At 39.0% G+C, this 19261-nt stretch overlaps 1 protein-coding gene across 5 annotated transcripts in view; it reads right to left on the reverse strand.

Moving 5' to 3' along the window:
- DIAPH2 (diaphanous related formin 2) overlaps window positions 1–19261 on the reverse strand; it is a 170042-nt gene that overhangs the window by 134510 nt on the left and 16271 nt on the right. For 4 of the 5 annotated variants that reach the window (XM_015626236.3, XM_015626234.3, XM_015626238.3 and 1 more), the window contains 12 exons: window positions 17635–17811; window positions 16666–16770; window positions 12946–12966; window positions 8789–8928; window positions 8337–8411; window positions 8186–8255; window positions 7005–7141; window positions 6108–6219; window positions 3717–3827; window positions 1819–1937; window positions 779–895; window positions 143–261 (listed from right to left, as the gene is read on the reverse strand). In XM_015626236.3, the coding sequence (XP_015481722.1) occupies window positions 143–261; window positions 779–895; window positions 1819–1937; window positions 3717–3827; window positions 6108–6219; window positions 7005–7141; window positions 8186–8255; window positions 8337–8411; window positions 8789–8928; window positions 12946–12966; window positions 16666–16770; window positions 17635–17811 (1303 nt within the window). The remainder of the gene's footprint in view (window positions 1–142; window positions 262–778; window positions 896–1818; window positions 1938–3716; window positions 3828–6107; window positions 6220–7004; window positions 7142–8185; window positions 8256–8336; window positions 8412–8788; window positions 8929–12945; window positions 12967–16665; window positions 16771–17634; window positions 17812–19261) is intronic. The other variant, XM_015626235.3, reaches the window with a different exon arrangement.

Genomic DNA, 19261 nt, shown 5'->3' on the forward strand with positions numbered 1-19261 from the left:
GACATTAACCTTTAGAACAGGAGAAAGTTTTCAAAAGGAGAAGGATTCAACTGAGAAAAACTAAAGGCAAAAACACCTAGACAAAAGTCTAGACAGAAGAACACAAACAAAAACAAGGCAAAACTGCTTAAAGAGTACAAACCAACAAGATGTGTAAAATTAATGTCCATCCTTCCTCTGTACTTGAAATCTGGGTCCATGCCACTGCAGTGCAGCACTATCTGTGACACACACTCTTCTATGATCTTGTAATACTGAGGTCTAAAACAGGAAACATTTACAAGACAATGAGAACATGAACAAGCCTTGATGGGGTTGGGGAAGGGGGCAATTAACTCCTAATATCTGAATTCTACAACTGCCAGTAGAAGTATCAAATTCAAATTCTTATTTGTAAATATTTTGATGTGGCACCTTGACCTTGCTAAGACACTGTGCTGCACATCAGAGATGTTTACACTGAAAAGACCAGATCCAAGGCACGTGGGAGGATTTTCAATTATCAGTTGTACAACTTTCATGTTCTTTGATGCAATGAAGGTATCAAACTTGAATAAAGATGTGGCTGAGTTAAGAGGTTTTTGGGATGAGGGTGTAAGACTAAGCTTCAAGTCTTTGAAATAAACACTATTACATTTACCAAGATCTTTTTAATACTAACATGGAGCAAAAAGATAACACAACAGTCTCAGAGTTTTTAGGCCTGAGTAAATTAGCTTACCAGGGTCTTAATTTGTACTCTAGCCCCCAGAATCCCAGCCTGGCAGCTGGCACTCACCGGACATAGTAATCGTTCCTGATCAGGAGGAAATGTTGCAGAATTGACAAGAAGTAATTTTCAGAAGAAGTATCTTTCACCATATTATACAGCAGATGAAATACTTCGCTCACATCAGTGCAAACAAGGTTAAGAAAATACAAATGCTTACAAAACCAACAATTTAAAAACCAAAGACCAAAAAACCCCACTGCAGCACAGAGCAGCCACCCCAGCCAAACACAGCTCCCCAGACATCTCCATATTGTTCAAGTAAAACCCCTCCACGCCTTCAACTCCCATTCTTAGCAGTAAATATTATTTTTCCACTTAGACTGTGCACAGAATTTCTATATCCTGTTTAATAATTAGGATGTGTTTCATTATCAATCAGAACAATCATACTATAGACTTGACACTTAAAATCCTGTAACAATATTGCACACAAAGCCTTGCTTCTGCCCTGAGCTCAGCCAGGCTACTGGCAAACACACCCTGCTCAATCATTTTCATTTCCTAAAGATGACCTTTACCTGTAATTACCTGTTCTGCAGAGCAACAGCATAATGGGATTTTATAGTCCTCCCATGGATTGCCTCTACCTCCCTCTGCCTCCTCCTAAAACCTGCAGCACCTTTTCTGAATTCAGGTAACTCTGAATTTCCTGCTCCTTCACAGCCAGAAAAGGCACAGCTGAAGTGCTTCAGAACCTAAGAGAAATTTTGTTCCTTTTATTATCAGAACTCATTTTTCTTCAAACTTATGATCTTCCATGGGTATAATTTTATCTCTTCATGTATTATGAGACAGAGTTTAGCTTAATAAATGTTATTTATGAAAAATTAATTCAGTTCCCAATGACTTACATTTGACATGCAAATTTAAGCACTAATTATCAAAATATTTTCTAACAAAAAAAGCAACTTGAGAGAAATCTGCTTGACAAAGCCCCTGGTAAGACACACAGCTGAGACAAATAACCTGCACATGAAGCACTGTAATTTCCATTTAACAAAGTTCTGAGATGACACAAGTTATAACAGCATTTCCTTAAAGGATATTCCATTTCAGCTTTGATATCGTTGAGACGATGTGACAGTTCAAAGTGGTCTTCATCTTTGTTCTCATCAAACACCCTCAGCTGAATATCAAGCTCGTCATTTTCCTTATCTTTCAAGGCCTGTTTTTCAAGGTAGAATATATCTTAATTTTCCCTTTTTTAAAGCAAGAATTCCCCCCCTTGAAGGACTGTATCATGATGAAATATAAGACATTAACCTTTAGAACAGGAGAAAGTTTTCAAAAGGAAAAAGATTCAACTGAAAAAAACTCAAGGCAAAACACCAGCTCACAGAGCAGGCATGGGCTACAGAACAAACCAGAAAACTTCCACTTGAAACAATTTCTCTTAATGGGACATAGCAGCTCCTGCTATTAATGTCAGAGTTCCTTTAAAAAAACCACAACAGGTATATTTCAAAACATTAATTAAGTCTAAAGAAGACCTGATCACATTTCTGTAGCTCAGTTAACCCAGACCATGGCATTAAAACATCCATAGTACAAAGGAGAAGTAGGGGAGGAAAAAACCCCACTCGAGTTCACATCTGGAGCAGAGGAAAATGTGCTTTTCAGAACTACAAGGACTTGTCCTTTTTCCCACATGAACCAAGTTCAGCTTCTCACCAGCCAAAGCACATGAAAAAAAGTTCCTTCCCACCCATTGATGGGAATGCACTCCAGGACTGAAATGGAAATGGGTCTGGATTTGTCACGACTGGTGCAGCCGTGTGTGTTCCCCAATACAGCAGGAACTTGTGAAATTCCAGAGCTTGAAAAGTGGAGGAGGCAGCTCTGAATCTGAACAGATGAAGAGCCAGAGCTCTGGATCCCCCTCCTGGACTCTTTTTCAACACATCAGCTGCTCAACAATCTTTAAACAGCCTGTTATCACCAAACATTAATTGCTTTTACACTCAGATTTGTATGGCAGATGTTGGTAAACTCTCCCAAGTTTTCTATCATATCATGATTTGTTACAATTCATGTTTTTTGCTACCAAACCCACCCCCAATTCTTAAAATTTTTAAGTATTTATTGATTCTGTGAATTACTTTTCAATAGATTAAAAAAAAACCCAAAAATACTTGTGTTCTTTAAGTTTTCAGATGTTTCCCAGAAAATAAAGACAGTAGATCATATTAATGTATCTACATGATATAAATCCTAAGAGTATACCTAAGAAAAATAACATCACACAGCAGAAAGTGTCTCAAGGCTGAATGAGCCAAAAAGAGAAGTTTTTGTTCCTAACAAATTGACAATTTGGAACTTCACATCTTAAAAGTCATAGCAGAATAAATTTTGTCTCAAACAAATATAAGCAGGAACTCTAATTGCTCTCATCTTCTGTAAGAAAGTGACAAGTACCTTACATATACCTATTTTTGATGTAATTATCAGAATGGTTTCTTGGTTAAGAGCTACATATCTCTCCTAAAGTCAGAAATATTCCTGTCTGTGCAGCTGCATGGAGACAGACAGTCTCCAAATGAATTTCTGATTTGATTTTTCCTTAAAATGTCCCAATGCATTCTCAGCAGGCAGATTAAAGAAAAACAGATTTCACAGAAAACAAGAGCAACAGCATACACAAAGAAAGTTAATCCAACATTGGTTCCACAGCCAGATTCACATTCACTGCATGTGCTTTGAGCTCTTTATGCAGAATTTAGCTACTCTCATTTAATTTCTGATGTATTGACTTGTTTCAACTACTATTCTGGTTTATACAGCTCATGAGAGCCTGAATTTCTAGCTGCAGGCTGAAAGCAATTTGGATTGATAATCTGACCTTCTGCACCCCCAATCCTTCACATCTGCTGTTCTGGTTAAACAGTTTGGTTATCTTCAACATTCACAGTGGACAGTGATCAGCTCCTGGCTACAAATGACTTACAGGCAATATTTTCTTCAGGCCACAACGTAAAAACTCATTTCTCAAGTGTATCCTGAAATCAAGATCCTCAGGGGATGTAACAAGGGCGTTGATGAGCTGCATACATGCTACCTGTAATCAGAAACACAGAATGAAAATCAATCCTTCCAGTCACTGTTTCAGTTGAATTCTAAAGCCAAAGAGATGGATATTATTTATTATGCAGCACACATGAAACACTCTGGTTTATTTTAGCAACATCAAATACTGCTCTGTTTCCATATCAGGATGCTTCTGCTGTGTCAAAATAGTACCACGTGAATGATCAGAACAGGATCATGGAATGGCTTGGGTCAGAAAGGAGCTTAAAACTCATCCAGTGCCACCTCAGCCATGGCAGGGACACCTCCCATTGTCCCAGGAGCTCCCAGCCCCAACGTCCAGCCTGGCCTTGGGCAGGGATCCAGGGACAGCCCCAGCTGCTCTGAGCACCCTGTGCCAGGGCCCCCCACCCTAAAATCATACATAAGTTATTCCCAAACTAAAGTTTCCCATTGTACCTCCTTCTCTTTCTCCTCAACATTCACCAGTTTGAAAACAAACTGCTTCTGCAATAACCCAAAGCTTAAAACACCCCACATCAGAACCACCCATACCAAATTAGTCACATCACCAGGTGTTTTTTCCATACAGAGAACTTCTGCAAAACACCTGAAGTCTCAGGATAGTGGCTAATGCTTTAATTGAACAGCTGTGCACTTTAATTGATTTATTTGAAAACAGGTAGACAACAGCACAACACCAAAAGTGCTGATCCACATTAAAATACTAAAATGGGACTCAAGGGAAATACCAAGTTTGGTAAAAGATCTTAACTGCAAATAGAAGTAGCTTTAGAGCAGGACAAAAAAAAAACCAATAGCTGCAGAGGAAAAAAATCAGATAAAAAGCACCTTCCTGTTTTAATTACATTCACTATCATTCACTATTTAGCTTTAATAGAACACCTTATGGAGTATCAAATTTCTATTAAAACACCCTTTCAAAGGCACTCTCTTGATAGAGCTGCATCTTCAGATAATGCAGTATCATCATGCCTGCTTGAATGATTCTTGTTATTTTACTACTATGACATGACTTAACAAGCCAAAGCACATGTCCAATCTGAAATTAATAGAGAGAAGAGGTGCCATCTGCTCTGATTGCTTCTGCCAGAGAGACTCTGCCTTAATGGCTTGTGCTAATACATTACCAGCAAAGAATGATTTTGTCAGAAACAAGGTAATGAGTCTTGCAATTGTGCCTTCACTGAGGTATCAGGGAGCCTGGGGAGGGGGAGCTTGGCAGGAATGGTGGCTGGTGGCTGTTGGTTGCCTTAAATCAACAAGGTCATGGAGCAGGAGACAACTCCTGAATGAATTCTTCAGTGATGGCACTATTAAGATGAGAATGTCATTTATAGAAAGTTATTGGACATCATTAACTCATCAGCTCTGAAACAAGAGGTGCTGATGGTAAACACAGCATTAAGGCAACTACAGCTGATGTGTGTTTGAGCCAAGACTGCAAAAAGGCATCCCAAGGTTACCTGCCCTGCCTGTGTTTTTCTGTATCTTTCAGCCAAAGTAGCTGAAAAATAAATTTTAGTACAAAATGTGCATAACTACTGCATTGTGAGGAGGTAAGAAATCCAAGTTTTCCTCCATTAGGATATTCAGCCACTTAGCCTCTATGGAAAAATGGCAGTACCAAAAAAACCCAAGCAAACCCAATTCAAAAAAGCTTCCATCTCCATACAAACCAAAATTCTGGTGCCCACAGAGCATAAAAACCTCTATCCATGGACACATAAGCAGCAATGAACACAATCTAAGTCATGACTTAGTAAAAACTAGCACAGATTATTTTATTAGTGTATAAAAATAATTTTGAAAGCTCACTAAATGGCCCTCAGAGAAGCACTAGTGGCTGATAAAGGCATGTGTTGAACACGCACAGCAAGGAATGCAGAGTCCTTGCTGAAAAAAAAAATACCAATAATATCCTGCTGCACTTCACTCATCCCAAAAGGAACCCTGCCAAAAATGGGCTCATTCCATGCTATACCTGCCATAATTAGCATTTATCTGAATATTTCAGAGGCCACAGGAACTGCTGCCTTAAGTACCAGCACTAGGAACAGGTTTATTACCCAAGGTCAAGATTTCTTAATCCTATTTTTGGGACAGGAAGTAGAAAACAATTTTCTAACAAGTAGAAAATCTAGTACCAGCAGAGCACTGGAATTTGTTTCTCCTCTTTCACTGCCCACTGGATCAAAGGCACTAAAAATGCTCTGTGTAAATGGAAGATCAGCAAGCAATACATGGTGTTCCAGCCTTTCAGCTGAAGCAGCCAGAAAAGCAAACTCACCTGCAGCTGTATGAACTCGTGGTTCTCCAGGCCTTCCACAATCTGGGAGAAACGCTCCTCCCTGCTGTGCCTCTCAGCAGCAGTTGTTATAGCACCTAAAAGCTTGTCCAGACTAAGAGGAAGACAAATTGTCACAAGAGCACAGAGCAGCACCAACTTGCTCATTTTCAACATCCTCAGCCCACTCCTGACTCAGCTCAGGGCTTTAGTGCACTGACAGTTTAAATGCATTTAGCTACAGAAAGTTGAAAACAATCCAAGAACCAAGTGTTAAAATTGTCTACAAGATTAATGTTGAAATAAGAAAAAAGGGTGAATAAATCTCTATATTATTATTTCAGCTAAGAAACAACCAATGAGGGGGAAAAAATCACAACCTTTGCAAGATTGTGCACTTGATAACAGCTCACATGTTTAACATCTGGAAATTCTAATAATTTGTCCTTTCAGAAATCAAAATGTATTGCTCTATTGCACAGAAGACATGAAGTTTGCCCATTTTAACCTTCAGTACATAAGCACAGTGGGGAATTTACAGGAAACATATGCCAAGTGATTATCTTGATTTAAAAAATCTCATGGGCAAGTGCTAAGTAACTCAGAGTTGAACTGCTCCAAAGCCCAGCTGTAAATGTAAAATTTCCTCTTCCTGTGGTGGGGAGGTGATCAGTCCTCTCAGACCTTGCCCTTCAGCCACAACAGGCAGGTCTCTGCTCATTTGCTTTTCTCTGATTTGATACTGAATTAAAACAACACAACAAGTGAAGAAGTCTCTTGAATTTTAAACCACATTATTAAAGACTTAATAGATTACATTTGTTTCACTGTCAACTTTTCTCACCTGTGTCCAAATTAACAAGTCATGAGCACAAAAACCAACTTCAATATCTCACTTACATGTTTTCCTCTCCAATAATGCAGATGGCAGAAAGTATTTTCACTGTCTCAGTCATCATGTGTGGCTGCTTTGGATCGATTGCTCTTGACAACAGCAGGAGACTTCTTTCATCTCCTAAAATCCTTTGCAAACCGTACTGGGAGAAAACAAAATGATGAATGTACATGGTGAAAAGGTTGGGCTTGGTTTGGCTACTCATCACCAACTTAAGATCCTGAGGGGTTCTCCCAAGTCCTCCCTCCCAGGGGGGATCTGGCAGCACTCCCTCCAGCAGAACCCCTGGCCATCATTGCCTGGGGACACAGGTCAGTGTGCCCAGTCTTCCTGCATTTCAGGCTTTCTCCTGACACAGACATTCAGCTCCCCAGGACACCAGGACCTGCTAAAATCAGTAGGCACCAAAAGATAAAGCAGGTTTTATTTCCTATCTATATCTGAAACACCTCAGAAATAAGAAAAATCTGCTTTTCTCCCACTTCATTGTCGAGCTCCTCTGCGAGGTCTTTCTAAACTGAGTAAAAGTAATTGTAAGTAACTTCTATGCAATTTTGTTTGCTGGGGAGGATATATAAATACAAAACTTCAGATTTTGCTACAAATAAAGCAAAATTACAAGTTTAACACATCAGCTTCTAGCAGGTACTCATAACTCTGTAAACCTGAGTAACTATGTTAGAAACAAATCAGATACAACTAAACCTAATCCTTTACCCATGACCTACCAACTTAAAAACTGCAGCTGAAAAGATATCAAATCCTACTCAAATTAAATCAGATGAAAAGTACATTATATTAACAATCATGTACTGAAACCTGAACTTGGAATTACTTTTTTTTTTCAATTTCCAAGGAACTCATTTTCAAATTCACTTAAATTTACACTATCATCCTCTCTTTATCAAATATTTTACTTCCAAAGTAAATAGTACTTAACAAAATAAAGAAAAATTGTGGGTTTTTTTACCCTGTGTTTAACAAAATTAAGCAAAGATGTAGAAAGGCTCATGAAGAAGACTCTCAAGAGAAGTTACACTGAAGTTTAAGACCTGCATTTCCAAAGAGTTAAACACTGGATATAGAAGCTTTCCTTCCCCCTCCAACATTTACCATGCCATGTACATCTCGAACTCAACAAAACCCAATCATGCTAGAAAGCATATGAATTTAAAGTAATACTTACTTTATTGTTCATAAATGCTTTGAGGCACTGGATAAGTTTATGTTGATTCTTCTTATCAATACTTTCTTGCCTTGAAAGGAAGAAGAAAAATCACATGAGGAAAATCTTCACAACCTCCCCATCCCTCCCTTCAAGAGATCCAGGTTCTTACTGTTTCTTGTCCAGAAGCTTTTCCAATGCATCCAACAGAAGTCCAAGACCTTCATGTCCAAAATTATTAACCCAGCTGGAAAAAAAAAAAAAAAAAGCTTTTAATTACTCCTTAATCAAATGCAAAACTTGCAAAGCTATTTCCCTGATACTGCTTGTGCTGCCCTTTATAGGCTCCAGTTTTGGTCTCACTTCCCAAAAGATCTGATCAGCCACGAAGGCAAACAGTTCCAGCCAGTGCAAATTGCTGAAAGCCACAGTGAAAGGTGAGGAGATGCTGCAGACAGCTGCAAACATTTCACTTATCCTTATCCAGGGTGCTGAGAGCACAGCTCTCCTGTCAACAAGCATTAATATAACTACTCTGGTTTAAAAAAAAAACCCAAAGCCCACAACTCTCCTGTTTAGCAAAAACAGCAGGATAAAACCCATTGCAGGAAATGTTCTGCTTACCTGACTGGATTGCTGGTTAGAGACACTCTCAGAGACTCCAGGCAATTAAGAAGTTTTTCATCTGAAATTCCAGATCTCAGTTCATGGATATATTCTTGTGAGGACAGGGTACATTCGTGCTTGCTGTTTTTTAGTCCACCCTATCACAGAAGACAGAATGCTGCTGAGTGTTCTAGTGATCAGTGTTTAGATGATAAAACACAAAGCTATTATTTCCATCTGAATTTTCAAATCACAGTGCAAGTATTCAAGACACCTGACTTAGATTTGTCATCAGTGTTTAATACTTTTGGTTTTACATCACAAGGTTAACTACTCTCACGGGAATCTTTTTCACTTCTTTGAGTAAAAGTGCATGCAGTACAAATTGAATATAAAAATTTAATTCCATCATTCAGCTGAATTAACATATTTCATGAGAGTGTGTTAAGTAGCTACTTCACAAGACAGTATTGAAACAATCAGAGAGACACAGAAAAATCCAGTTCATGCAACTTCTTGAGCCAGTTGTTTTCTGTACCATAGTGGGTGTTTGGCCCCTAACAGAGATACCTGGAGGATCTTGTTTGCTGCAAGAAAATCATACAGGAGATTTGGAAAAACTCTGTCCTGCTGAAGTGCCACTACAGAAGAATAACTAATTACACAATATTTCACTATTAAAACACCTGAGTATCAGTTTTTAGAGCTAGAGTATTCAAAGTCATGAGCAAGACAAAACATTTTTCCAAAAGGTGCAACTAATCTTTTGTACAGCTCTGACAAGCTGCAGTAGGCTTATCTCAGAAGAGTGGTTTTGATTCATTTGCAGCTCCTAAAGCTCCTTAGCTCTCAAGGGTCTGCTGAAGAGAACCTGATAAAGATGTCAGGGGTGTAAAGGCAATATCAAGTGCCTTAGAAGAGGATTTATATGCATTTGGTTTTAATTGTATCACTTCCACTACAAATATTCAAATTGCCTCTCTTGCACAAAGCTCCACTTCTTAAAAACCTTCTGCTTTGTTCTTTTCAAATTCTTACCATTTGTTTTCCAAAACCACACTAAGTATGGCTGATGACAAAATGACTTGGCTAAATTGAAGTTAATGATTTTGACCCAGCCAGATTCAAGGCATAAACCAGAAGTGAATTCACAATACACTTTCAGAACAGCACCAGGACAGACTGTGACTGCAGTGAGACAAGAGGGTCTGCACTGGCTCAGCTTTGAGGATTTTTCTTGCTGACATGCAAAGCACCTTCAGCTGGGCATCACACACCAGGTACACATCAAAGGATGGAGGCAAAGATGAGTAAGAAGGATATAAAGGGACTAAAATAAGTCACCATTGACATCCTAAACAGAGATGCTCTTCCACCAAAAGAAAAAGGAATAAATGAGTAGGGATTATCTTTATAAGAGTAGGAGCTGATGGTAAATCAAGTTAATACATAAAAAAATCATCAAAATTCAGAAAAATCATCACTCTGAAGGACCATAAGATAAAGAACTAGGGAAAAGGAACAGCTTTATCCATCCCCACAATATAGATTTAACTGGGCACAAATTTTGTTATTTCAGCCATTCCCCAAATGGTAAAAGAGGAGAAAAATGCTGCTGGAGAGCCACAAAATGGACAGAGATGAGACAATAGCAACTTCAATCAATGCCATTGCCAGTTCAGCTAGACCCTGAGAAGCCCTCTAGAATACAAGACAGTGTATTTTCCCAAGAGATGAGTTTGTCCTTCCACTGCAGTCTGCTGCAAGCTCCAAAGGAGACTCCAGTTCAGACTGGGGCAAGCTGAAGGCTTGGCTGCTTTTTGTTTCCTATTTAATCCGAGATGGGACCTTGCTGCCACCTCTTTCTGTGCCATCCAGGCCATTAGAGCAGCACCTCTGCTTTCCCCAGTCCCCTGACTCCCTCAAAAATCACTCAAGAGTTGAAAGAACTGGCAGTGTGCTCTGCTAAGGCTCCTTCCCATGGCTTGCAGGACAGGCACATTTCCTCACTGACTCTTTGAAAAAGCACTTTGAACTGCACAGCAATAAGGAACCAACTCCTCTTCCTTATTCTCCTCCCTCTTCAAAATAGATGGTTACTCAAGACAGCTCAAAAATCCATTCTTGAAATCTTTCAGAGAATTTTCAGCTTACCAGGATTACTTTCTGTATTCCCTGCAATCAATGTCTCAGTCTCAATCTGCTTTTACCTCAAATGCTGAACAAGATGCTTCTTATTTCCCAATTCAAAGAGTTTGATTGGAATACTACTTTTAAGTATTGCTGTGCCTGATACAGATCAGATTTTAATACAAATATTTCTCATTTATTTTGAGATGTAAGGTCTTAGTAAAAAACATTTTACAGAACACCTAATAAAGATGAAAGCAAAAGTGAAGTAGGTAGAAATTGAGGAGGGTTGGGTCCCACATCAGAATGTTCAGAGATTAAATAGATGCTTAGGAATGAAAATCTTCAACATTAGTTGCTGACTGGTCACCTTCAGAGTGACAATTAAGGCAGAGAATGATTCATTGATGCCAGCCGAAATGAGAGCCTGCAGCACACAGCAGCCCCACCAGTGCTGAGGATCCCATGGAAAATTCAAATAAGATCAAGCTCCCAGTTTCCCACAAACAGGGAAACCTCTGCAATCTCCACAACACAACAGCACTGCCAGGAGCATCCCAAAATTCCTGTCCTCCCTGATCACAGTGAATCTGTAAACCCTCAAGGAGATAGCTCCATGTGCTGGCAGAAGCAAACAGCTCCCAGAGGATGAATCCTGGAGGAAGCACACAGAGGTGCAAGCACTCTGTAAGCAATTCTATGCAAAGCCATACTCCAGGCACAGCATTTCTTGTTTTAGTATTTAGAAAGTTATTTGCACAAAAACATGCTTTTAATGCAGAGCTGTTCTTGCTCTCTATCACACCCTGAAATCAAAGGGAAGAAAATGTGTTAGAATTTCCTTCCTAGCCATAGTGGGAACATCAGCTTCCTTAATAAAGTAACCTCTTCACACAGCAGCTGTTGAGGCTGATTCGCACCATAAGGAAATTGCACAGCAGCAGGGATTATCTGAAACTGGTTTTATCACACTGAACTGGAAAATTAATAATCTGTCCCCTCAAAAATTGAATACCTTTAAATACATAAGCACAATGAAAGTGCTTCTTCCTCAATCAGGGAAGAACCAACAGTGTACAAAGCTAAAAAGTACTGGTGAACATAAAAATCTCTTTAAAGTTGACTCTGAATAAAAAAAAACAAGAAAAAAATCTGCAAGAATATAGTGTGTAGGATAAAAACCTAACTACATCTGAGGTGTTGATAACAGTTTCTTTCCGGAGATTGTTCTCTATCATTTTTACTGCAGAATTTAATTACTGAATATAACCTAAGTAGAAAGCCTTGGTCTACCTGAAAAGTCTCTTTTGGCTGTAATCAAAAATGAAGTCCATCCATAATTTAAAAGGACATCTTTGCTTTCAACCATTATTTTAAATCAATATGTAATTAATCCCAAAAAAACCCACTTTTTCTAGGAAACAAAAACTTGCTGAGCTCACTCCAACAAATTAAATCCCAAATATTTGTTTATAATATTTGAATTCGATCAAGACAACAAAATGTAGATGAGGCCTTAGTAAGAGAAAAGTTATGCTCTCAGTGATCTCATCTTCAACTTATTGACCTCCTGAATCCTCTAAATTAATCTTATTCTCATATTGATCTGCTTTGGCATTTCCAAGACAAGCTATGAATAATAACAATTAGGACATAAATTCCACATCTAAACAGAATGAAGTAAGCCAAATATTGTCAATTTAAAATCTCAAGTGTCTGCCTTCAATAGAAATCAAGACAAGTTTGAATTATATTTGTTGCTCACAATGAAGAGATGAGCTCAGTGAGTTTGGAGCATTTGAACTGCACTGAAGTCTGAAGCTTCAGACTCCTGAAACCTTGAAGAAATCCCTCCCAAGTGTAAGCAATGATCTCATACTGGAAAGATTAACATGATTGAGTAGGTTGACAATTATTTTGATAAAACAAGCATTCAGTTGTTCCCACTGAATTTTAAAAACCCAGATAAAAGTCCAAATATTCCAGCCTAATGTCTAAAAAGGGAAGTTCAGAAGAGAAAACAAAACTCTCATGTTCGTACTCACCGGAACTTTACTTCCGACTATCTGCATGCAGTGGTCAGCCAAGAGAGGTTATTGTGTAAAAAAGATAATAATAATACATAAATAAACACAGCACAGTACTTAGTAGGATGTAGTTGCACACACATTTTTCAGTGTTTAATCGTTAGTAGTAGTTACATTCTTTTATTACTTTATCAACCTGTTTTGGGCTTAGAGCTTCTCAACAGGAAAACAGTAGAAAAACTGCTCCTCTACTGCAGAAGCAACAATTCCAAATTCTTATGTTCTGCTGCTGAATCATCAGCTTTGACATATTTACCAAAAAATAACTAAATACCTGTCTTGCCAGCTACATCTTGAAAGATTAAATATGCTATTTGTTAAAATTATCAGGTCAGATACTTGATATATGACACTGAGAACACACTAATGGCAAACTGACTTCCTTGTAGGTATAACAGCTGCTTTTATTTTGCAGCTTTTGATCTTTTTAGATGATGTCACCACTGAACTTAATTAAGTTTCTGTAATCAAAAACATAGCCTACAGTTATAACCCCAACTTGCATTTCAGAAAATCTCACATGACATTTTTATTCAGCTGCTCGGTATGGATGCTTTTAATTACACGGATAATTAAACAGTGATTTTCAGAATGCCATCTTCTCTTTACCATGGACCAGCATCTCCTATTCATGAACCAAAAGTTGCCTTTCCCCAGAGGAAGCTGCAGGAAGGCAGCACATCTGTGCCCTGTTCTGTCACCCTGCACAAACAGCCACGCTCCTGGGGACACCGTGACAATGGACATCTGCTCCAGCCTCTCCTCCTCTGCTCCAGCCTCTCCTCCTCTGCTCCAGCCTCTCCTCCTCTGCTCCAGCCTCTCCTCCTCCGCTCCAGCCTCTCCTCCTCCGCTCCAGCCTCTCCTCCTCNGCTCCAGCCTCTCCTCCTCCGCTCCAGCCTCTCCTCCTCCGCTCCAGCCTCTCCTCCTCCGCTCCAGCCTCTCCTCCTCCGCTCACCTGCTGCTCACCTGCAGCCCCTTCACTGCACAACCTCTTCTGGCTGCTCTGCTGCTGACATCTGAATGTCACTCAATCTGTTCAGCCTCTCCCTGCTTCAGTTCCTGCTCTCTCTCTTCCCTTGTTCCTTTAGGAACTCTTTCAGAAACAAAAGTCCCTGCAAGTCTTTCACGACCAACACTTCTCTTCCTCAAGAGGTTTCCTCTAGAAGCACAAGAAGGGATTGCCATCACCAAACAATCTCCTCCTCTCACCCATGTTCGACTACTCAGTACAGCACAAAATGTCACCAGGTTCAGCTCTGAAACTGAATTTCAATCCTTCAGTTCTCAGGTATAATTTCCATGGTCAACAATCTTTCTCTTCGAGTGAGAGAAGGAATGAGAAGCACAGAAAATCACTTCCCAGGAAAGCATCCAGCTCATCAGCTTCTACATCATGTCCTTCACCCCCAAGGAAAACTTTCTTCACCCAGTGAAATCCAAAGTTCCTGTCTCAGAACTCTGAAGACAAGTGTTTCAGAAAAGCATGGTCAGCATGCTGCAGACAGCACACAGGCAGAGAAAATGAAACACCAAATTTAAAATCATTTGGTTAAGACAACATCAGCAAATGAGAGTGATTTTCACATGAAGGGAGGGAGCTCAAAAGCCTAAGTAAAACAAACATGAAATGAACTGCAAGAAGTCACATCAAACGTTAAATGTTTTTCGTGAGCTTTAAGCAGAAGGTCCAAGTATTTTCAGTGTAAAAAAGACAGATAATTATCTGTGACAAAAGAAAAAGGTAGAAAATATAAAGACAGATCGCTTTGAATGCAACCAGCATTTTCATGGAAGACAATCCTGAAGAAAGGAAAGTTTGACAATTCATGATGCAGTAAAGATTAACTAGGGCTTGAATTCATTGAGCAGAATAGTAGTTGCACTAAACAGAAGATGAAATTACAAGTGAAAATGAGGTTTTTGTGCCCCTGTAAGATCCCAATCAACATTTAAAGTATTTTAGGGTTTTTTTTAATAATCAAGATGCTAGCTATTTAAAAGTTAAATTAGGATAACATGCTACAGAAAGGTAATGCAGATTTCTGAGAGACTCCATTCAAATGCTGTGATTCAATTGCAAGGAGGATGTACTGCAGCACACAAACTTCAATATGAGCTGTTTTTCCTCTAGGAAAAACACTTTGCCACATGTAAAAACATCCACACTGCTGCTGACTTAAGCCCAAAGTGCACATCCACGTACAAGGACCTTTTAGGATGACTTGGTTTTACATTGTTAGTGCATTTGGACAAATATATTCCCAGTTCTGTTAGGTTTCCCACGCTGCAGCACACACAGGGAGAATGCAATGCATTAAAATTTCAGCAGTGAGCCATGCAATGGTAGCCATGCTTTCCTTACTCAGCTGCACAACCCTGGGATTGAGGCAGCTACATTTCAACTGCAGTGTATGTGAGAGCCATCACCACTGTTCAACTACTTTGTGGGAAAAAATGCAAATATTTCCATTTCTACTTCCACTTTCTACTGCTTCAAAGTATTTTTGCATACTAAGAAAAATTCCAGATTTAATATTGATCATCTACTGAAGATTAAAACCTTACAAAGTGTAATTAACAGTTCCCAAAGACACTCTAGCTCATAGTTCATAACATTGACTGCATAAGCTTGAATAATTCTCCAGTAATTTGTACATTTAGTTAGACCATGCTTAAAGCACTGGATTCCTTCCAGCACACACTAAAGGACTGTGGATTTTGTTTAAGATTAACTGATGCAGGAACATCACTCCTCTCAGAACTTAAATCACCATTTTCATTACCATTTCATCACCATTTTAACACAAGCTTTTCCTCATTGAAGTTCATAATGTTTCATGCAAGGCATTTGCATAATAATTGCACTTCATTGTCATCTTAATGTTTGAAATTGAACTCTGCAGAGCTGATTTTCAAGGTTAACAAGGGACAAGTCTGCACTTCTTGCAGTCCACGCTTAAAGATTCCTGAGCAGACATGACCATAATCTTCACTTATTTCTATATTTGCCATAGTCGACTTCTAACACACACAAAGCATTGCTGATGTATTTTATAACTAATTAGTACCAACAGTTCTGCTGCAGAAAATAAACTGCATCTCTTCACTATGTGAAATTGTATTTACCCACCCCAAAAATGTTGGGGTACCAAATGGTTTCCTTACATTTCTTGCACTCCAAAGGAGTCAGAATTCAAAACTTCTGCATGAAGGGTTAATCAGTCAATTAAATTAGAGAATAGTCAACATCAGTGAAAAGTCAAAATATTTTTTCTATTCAAAATGTAATTTGAAACTGGTTTTAAGACCACCTTTTCACTAAAGGAGTCTAGTACCTCACTACTGAAACCACAAAGTCAAACTTTGGGTACTGGTACTTCAGATGAATTGCACAGAAATATGCTCAGGTTCCATCCATGACTCTGCATCACTGGATCTGCAATTTCTTCAAGTTTCTAAGAAAGGATCATGTTTTTACATCACCCAGCAAGGGAAATGCAAGCTAACTGTTCAGATGCAGCTGCAAGCATTTAGAAGTGTGTTAGGATGTACACATTTATATTCTCCTACTACTCTTACATAAATCCAGATAAAAAATTTCAATTTTCAAGCTTGAAAAGCCTAAGACTCCAAGCTAAGCTCCATCCTCAGGTGTGCCCAGGACAGGTGAGTACTTACGGATTTGGCAGTTGCAGAAATGTACTGGACAACCATCTCCCGTTTGGTGCTCAAGTCCTTGTCTCGTAACGGAGCTTTACGTTCCTCATTCAGGTTCATGTCTTCCTGCACACAAACAGACCACACCACATCAGGAACACAGCTCAGCATTTTTATTAGTCTGTGCTCTTTTTAAGCTGCTTTTGTTAAACAATTCTCAAGCAAACAGAAGTGGCTTTTTGCCAGTTTAGCTGTGTCTGCTTGATTTTGCCCTACCTGCTTTTCTTATTTGAATTATGTCACCTCCAAGTCTTCACTGGCTTTGTGATTCAGCCAAAATTTAAATTGCATCAAGGGTAGTTAATATTTGTGAAATTTGGCTCAAGAAGTAAAACTAGAGGACAAGCACAACAATTGTACAGCTCAAGTTGATGCTAAGTGTTAACTCTTGCTAAGTGTTAATTCTTGTGCTTTTAGTGATATCTTACCAGGGTGGACACCACTCCTGCACTATCTAATCAGAAAGCTGCTATTACATGGATTATTAGCTTGTGGAAGGGGCACAGGTGAAACTGTTCCAACTGATGTATTTAAAACAAGCCTACAAGTCAAAATGCTCTGCTAGATTAAATCTATTGAGACATTTCTTTTAACTTAATAACTGATTAAATACAGTGCAGTCATTACTAGTCATGACTAGGCTTGCCATTAAAAGTCAAAGTAACTTCAGACACCTAAGAGCAGTCAATGTTCCTGTAATCACTGCTGGGGAACAGCCTTGGCACAGAGCTGCTGGTCTCTGTGAGACAGATCTATTGTCTGCTTCAACTACCATTGCTTGGAAAAGGTACAAACTAATCCCTTAACAAGCAAATCAAGCAAGAGTTAATTAACACTTATCCAATCCTTCAAAAGACACTCACAGCTCCACTGAACAGAGCAGAGCCACCCAGTGGAACAGGACAGTTCTTCCACATACACACATCTTACCATCATTTTTTCAAAGAGATCCATGACTTCTTTCTCTGATAAGTTCATGCAGCGCTCATCAACAAGTGCCTGGGCATGTGGGATCTCGCTGATGGAAGGCTGGGAGTCAATAGGATGCTGAATGAGAAGCTTCTCTCTCTTCACTGCTGATTTTCTGAAGCTTGTGATTCTGTCACGCTGCAAAGACATTCAAAAATGAGCAGAAATAGAAATAAAGCAGCCAATTACATAGCAGCAATGCACGTGGTTTTAGTTAATTCAAGCAGCAGAGTTAAACTGAACTGTAAGTAAAAATACTCTAATATTCAGAGATTACTTTGCACAGAGGACAGTAACATGTAAGGTAAACTTAGGACAGGTCACATGCAGAAGGGGTTTAAATACTTCTCACTGAGCCAAAATTGCACCAGCTAGGTTAAACTCTTTGCACTTCAAAATCTCCCATTACTCTCCAATTATCCTGATAATAAATAAATATGGTACCATTAAGGTACTGAATGTGCAATGTTCCTTCACCTGAAAGGCTACAAGTGTTTGGAGGAAGCTGAAAAAGGCAGCGTTGGGAAGGAGGTACTCACAAGTCCATCAGGCTTATAAAAAATCCTGCTGAAGTAAAATAAAGTTTGTAGAGGAATTAACGCTCCAAGCATAGTTCAGAACTCCTTGAAGAGTTTTAGAGCAGGAACTCCTGGAATTAGTGGTGAGCTTTAGAAAGGCAGGTGGTGGATTGCTCACAGGGCAGCAGCCAGCCCGGGTTAAACACAAGCACCAGAGCCTGTGGTTAGGGCTGACCCCAGTCCCAACTCCTGGGCTGCAAGCATGCTCACTCAGGGTTAATATTGGAAAGAACCAGCACCTTCCTTATAAGGCCATTCTTATTGTATTTATAGCATAAACTATTCTGAGTACAGTCCAAATTTTTTATTATTATTATTTTATTTTTTATTAAATTACTTATTTAACAACTGTATTTATTTATACATATTCATGTTCATTTTGAGAACACCATGCATAGAGCAATTTTCCTCAAAGAACTGTTTGCATCCACAAATACTCCTGTATTTGTTTCAGGCACTCAACAGCCTTATGAAGATGTGCTTTCATCTAACAGCAGCTTATGTAGGGTTCCCAGGATCATTCAGAGCAGTTATCTCCACCAAAACACAGCAACCAAAATTTATATTGGCTACAATTAAAGGAGCTCTCCAAGGTGTGAAATGTCTGATTTTTCTGGAGTGTTTCATTTGCAAAAACTTTGATTCGTTTTAGATTGTCGAGTCCAAAGTGGAGACACTAGAGCAAGAGCTGTGGATTATGGAGAGGAAAGATTATTTTTCTGTTGTTTTGTTTATTTTTAATTGCTGTTCTTCATTGTTTTTGTTATTATTTTTGAGATCCTACAAGATTACCTTAAATTTCTGAAGGAAAGTGTCCCTAGATAAGCTGCATTCCCTGTCAAGTTCTTTTGAGTTGTTTTTTTTGAGGGAAGGGTGGCAGGGGAGTTTTCTTCTTTCTTAGACATTTTTATATTTGTGGACAGAAGCACAATACCTACAAGGATACTGCTTATGTCTTTGACAAAACAAGAATATTACTTTAATCCATTTTCTACCTTATTAGAATAGTT

The sequence above is a fragment of the Parus major genome, chromosome 4A, assembly GCF_001522545.3.
Source record: "Parus major isolate Abel chromosome 4A, Parus_major1.1, whole genome shotgun sequence".
In the NCBI taxonomy this organism is placed as follows: Eukaryota; Metazoa; Chordata; class Aves; order Passeriformes; family Paridae; genus Parus; species Parus major.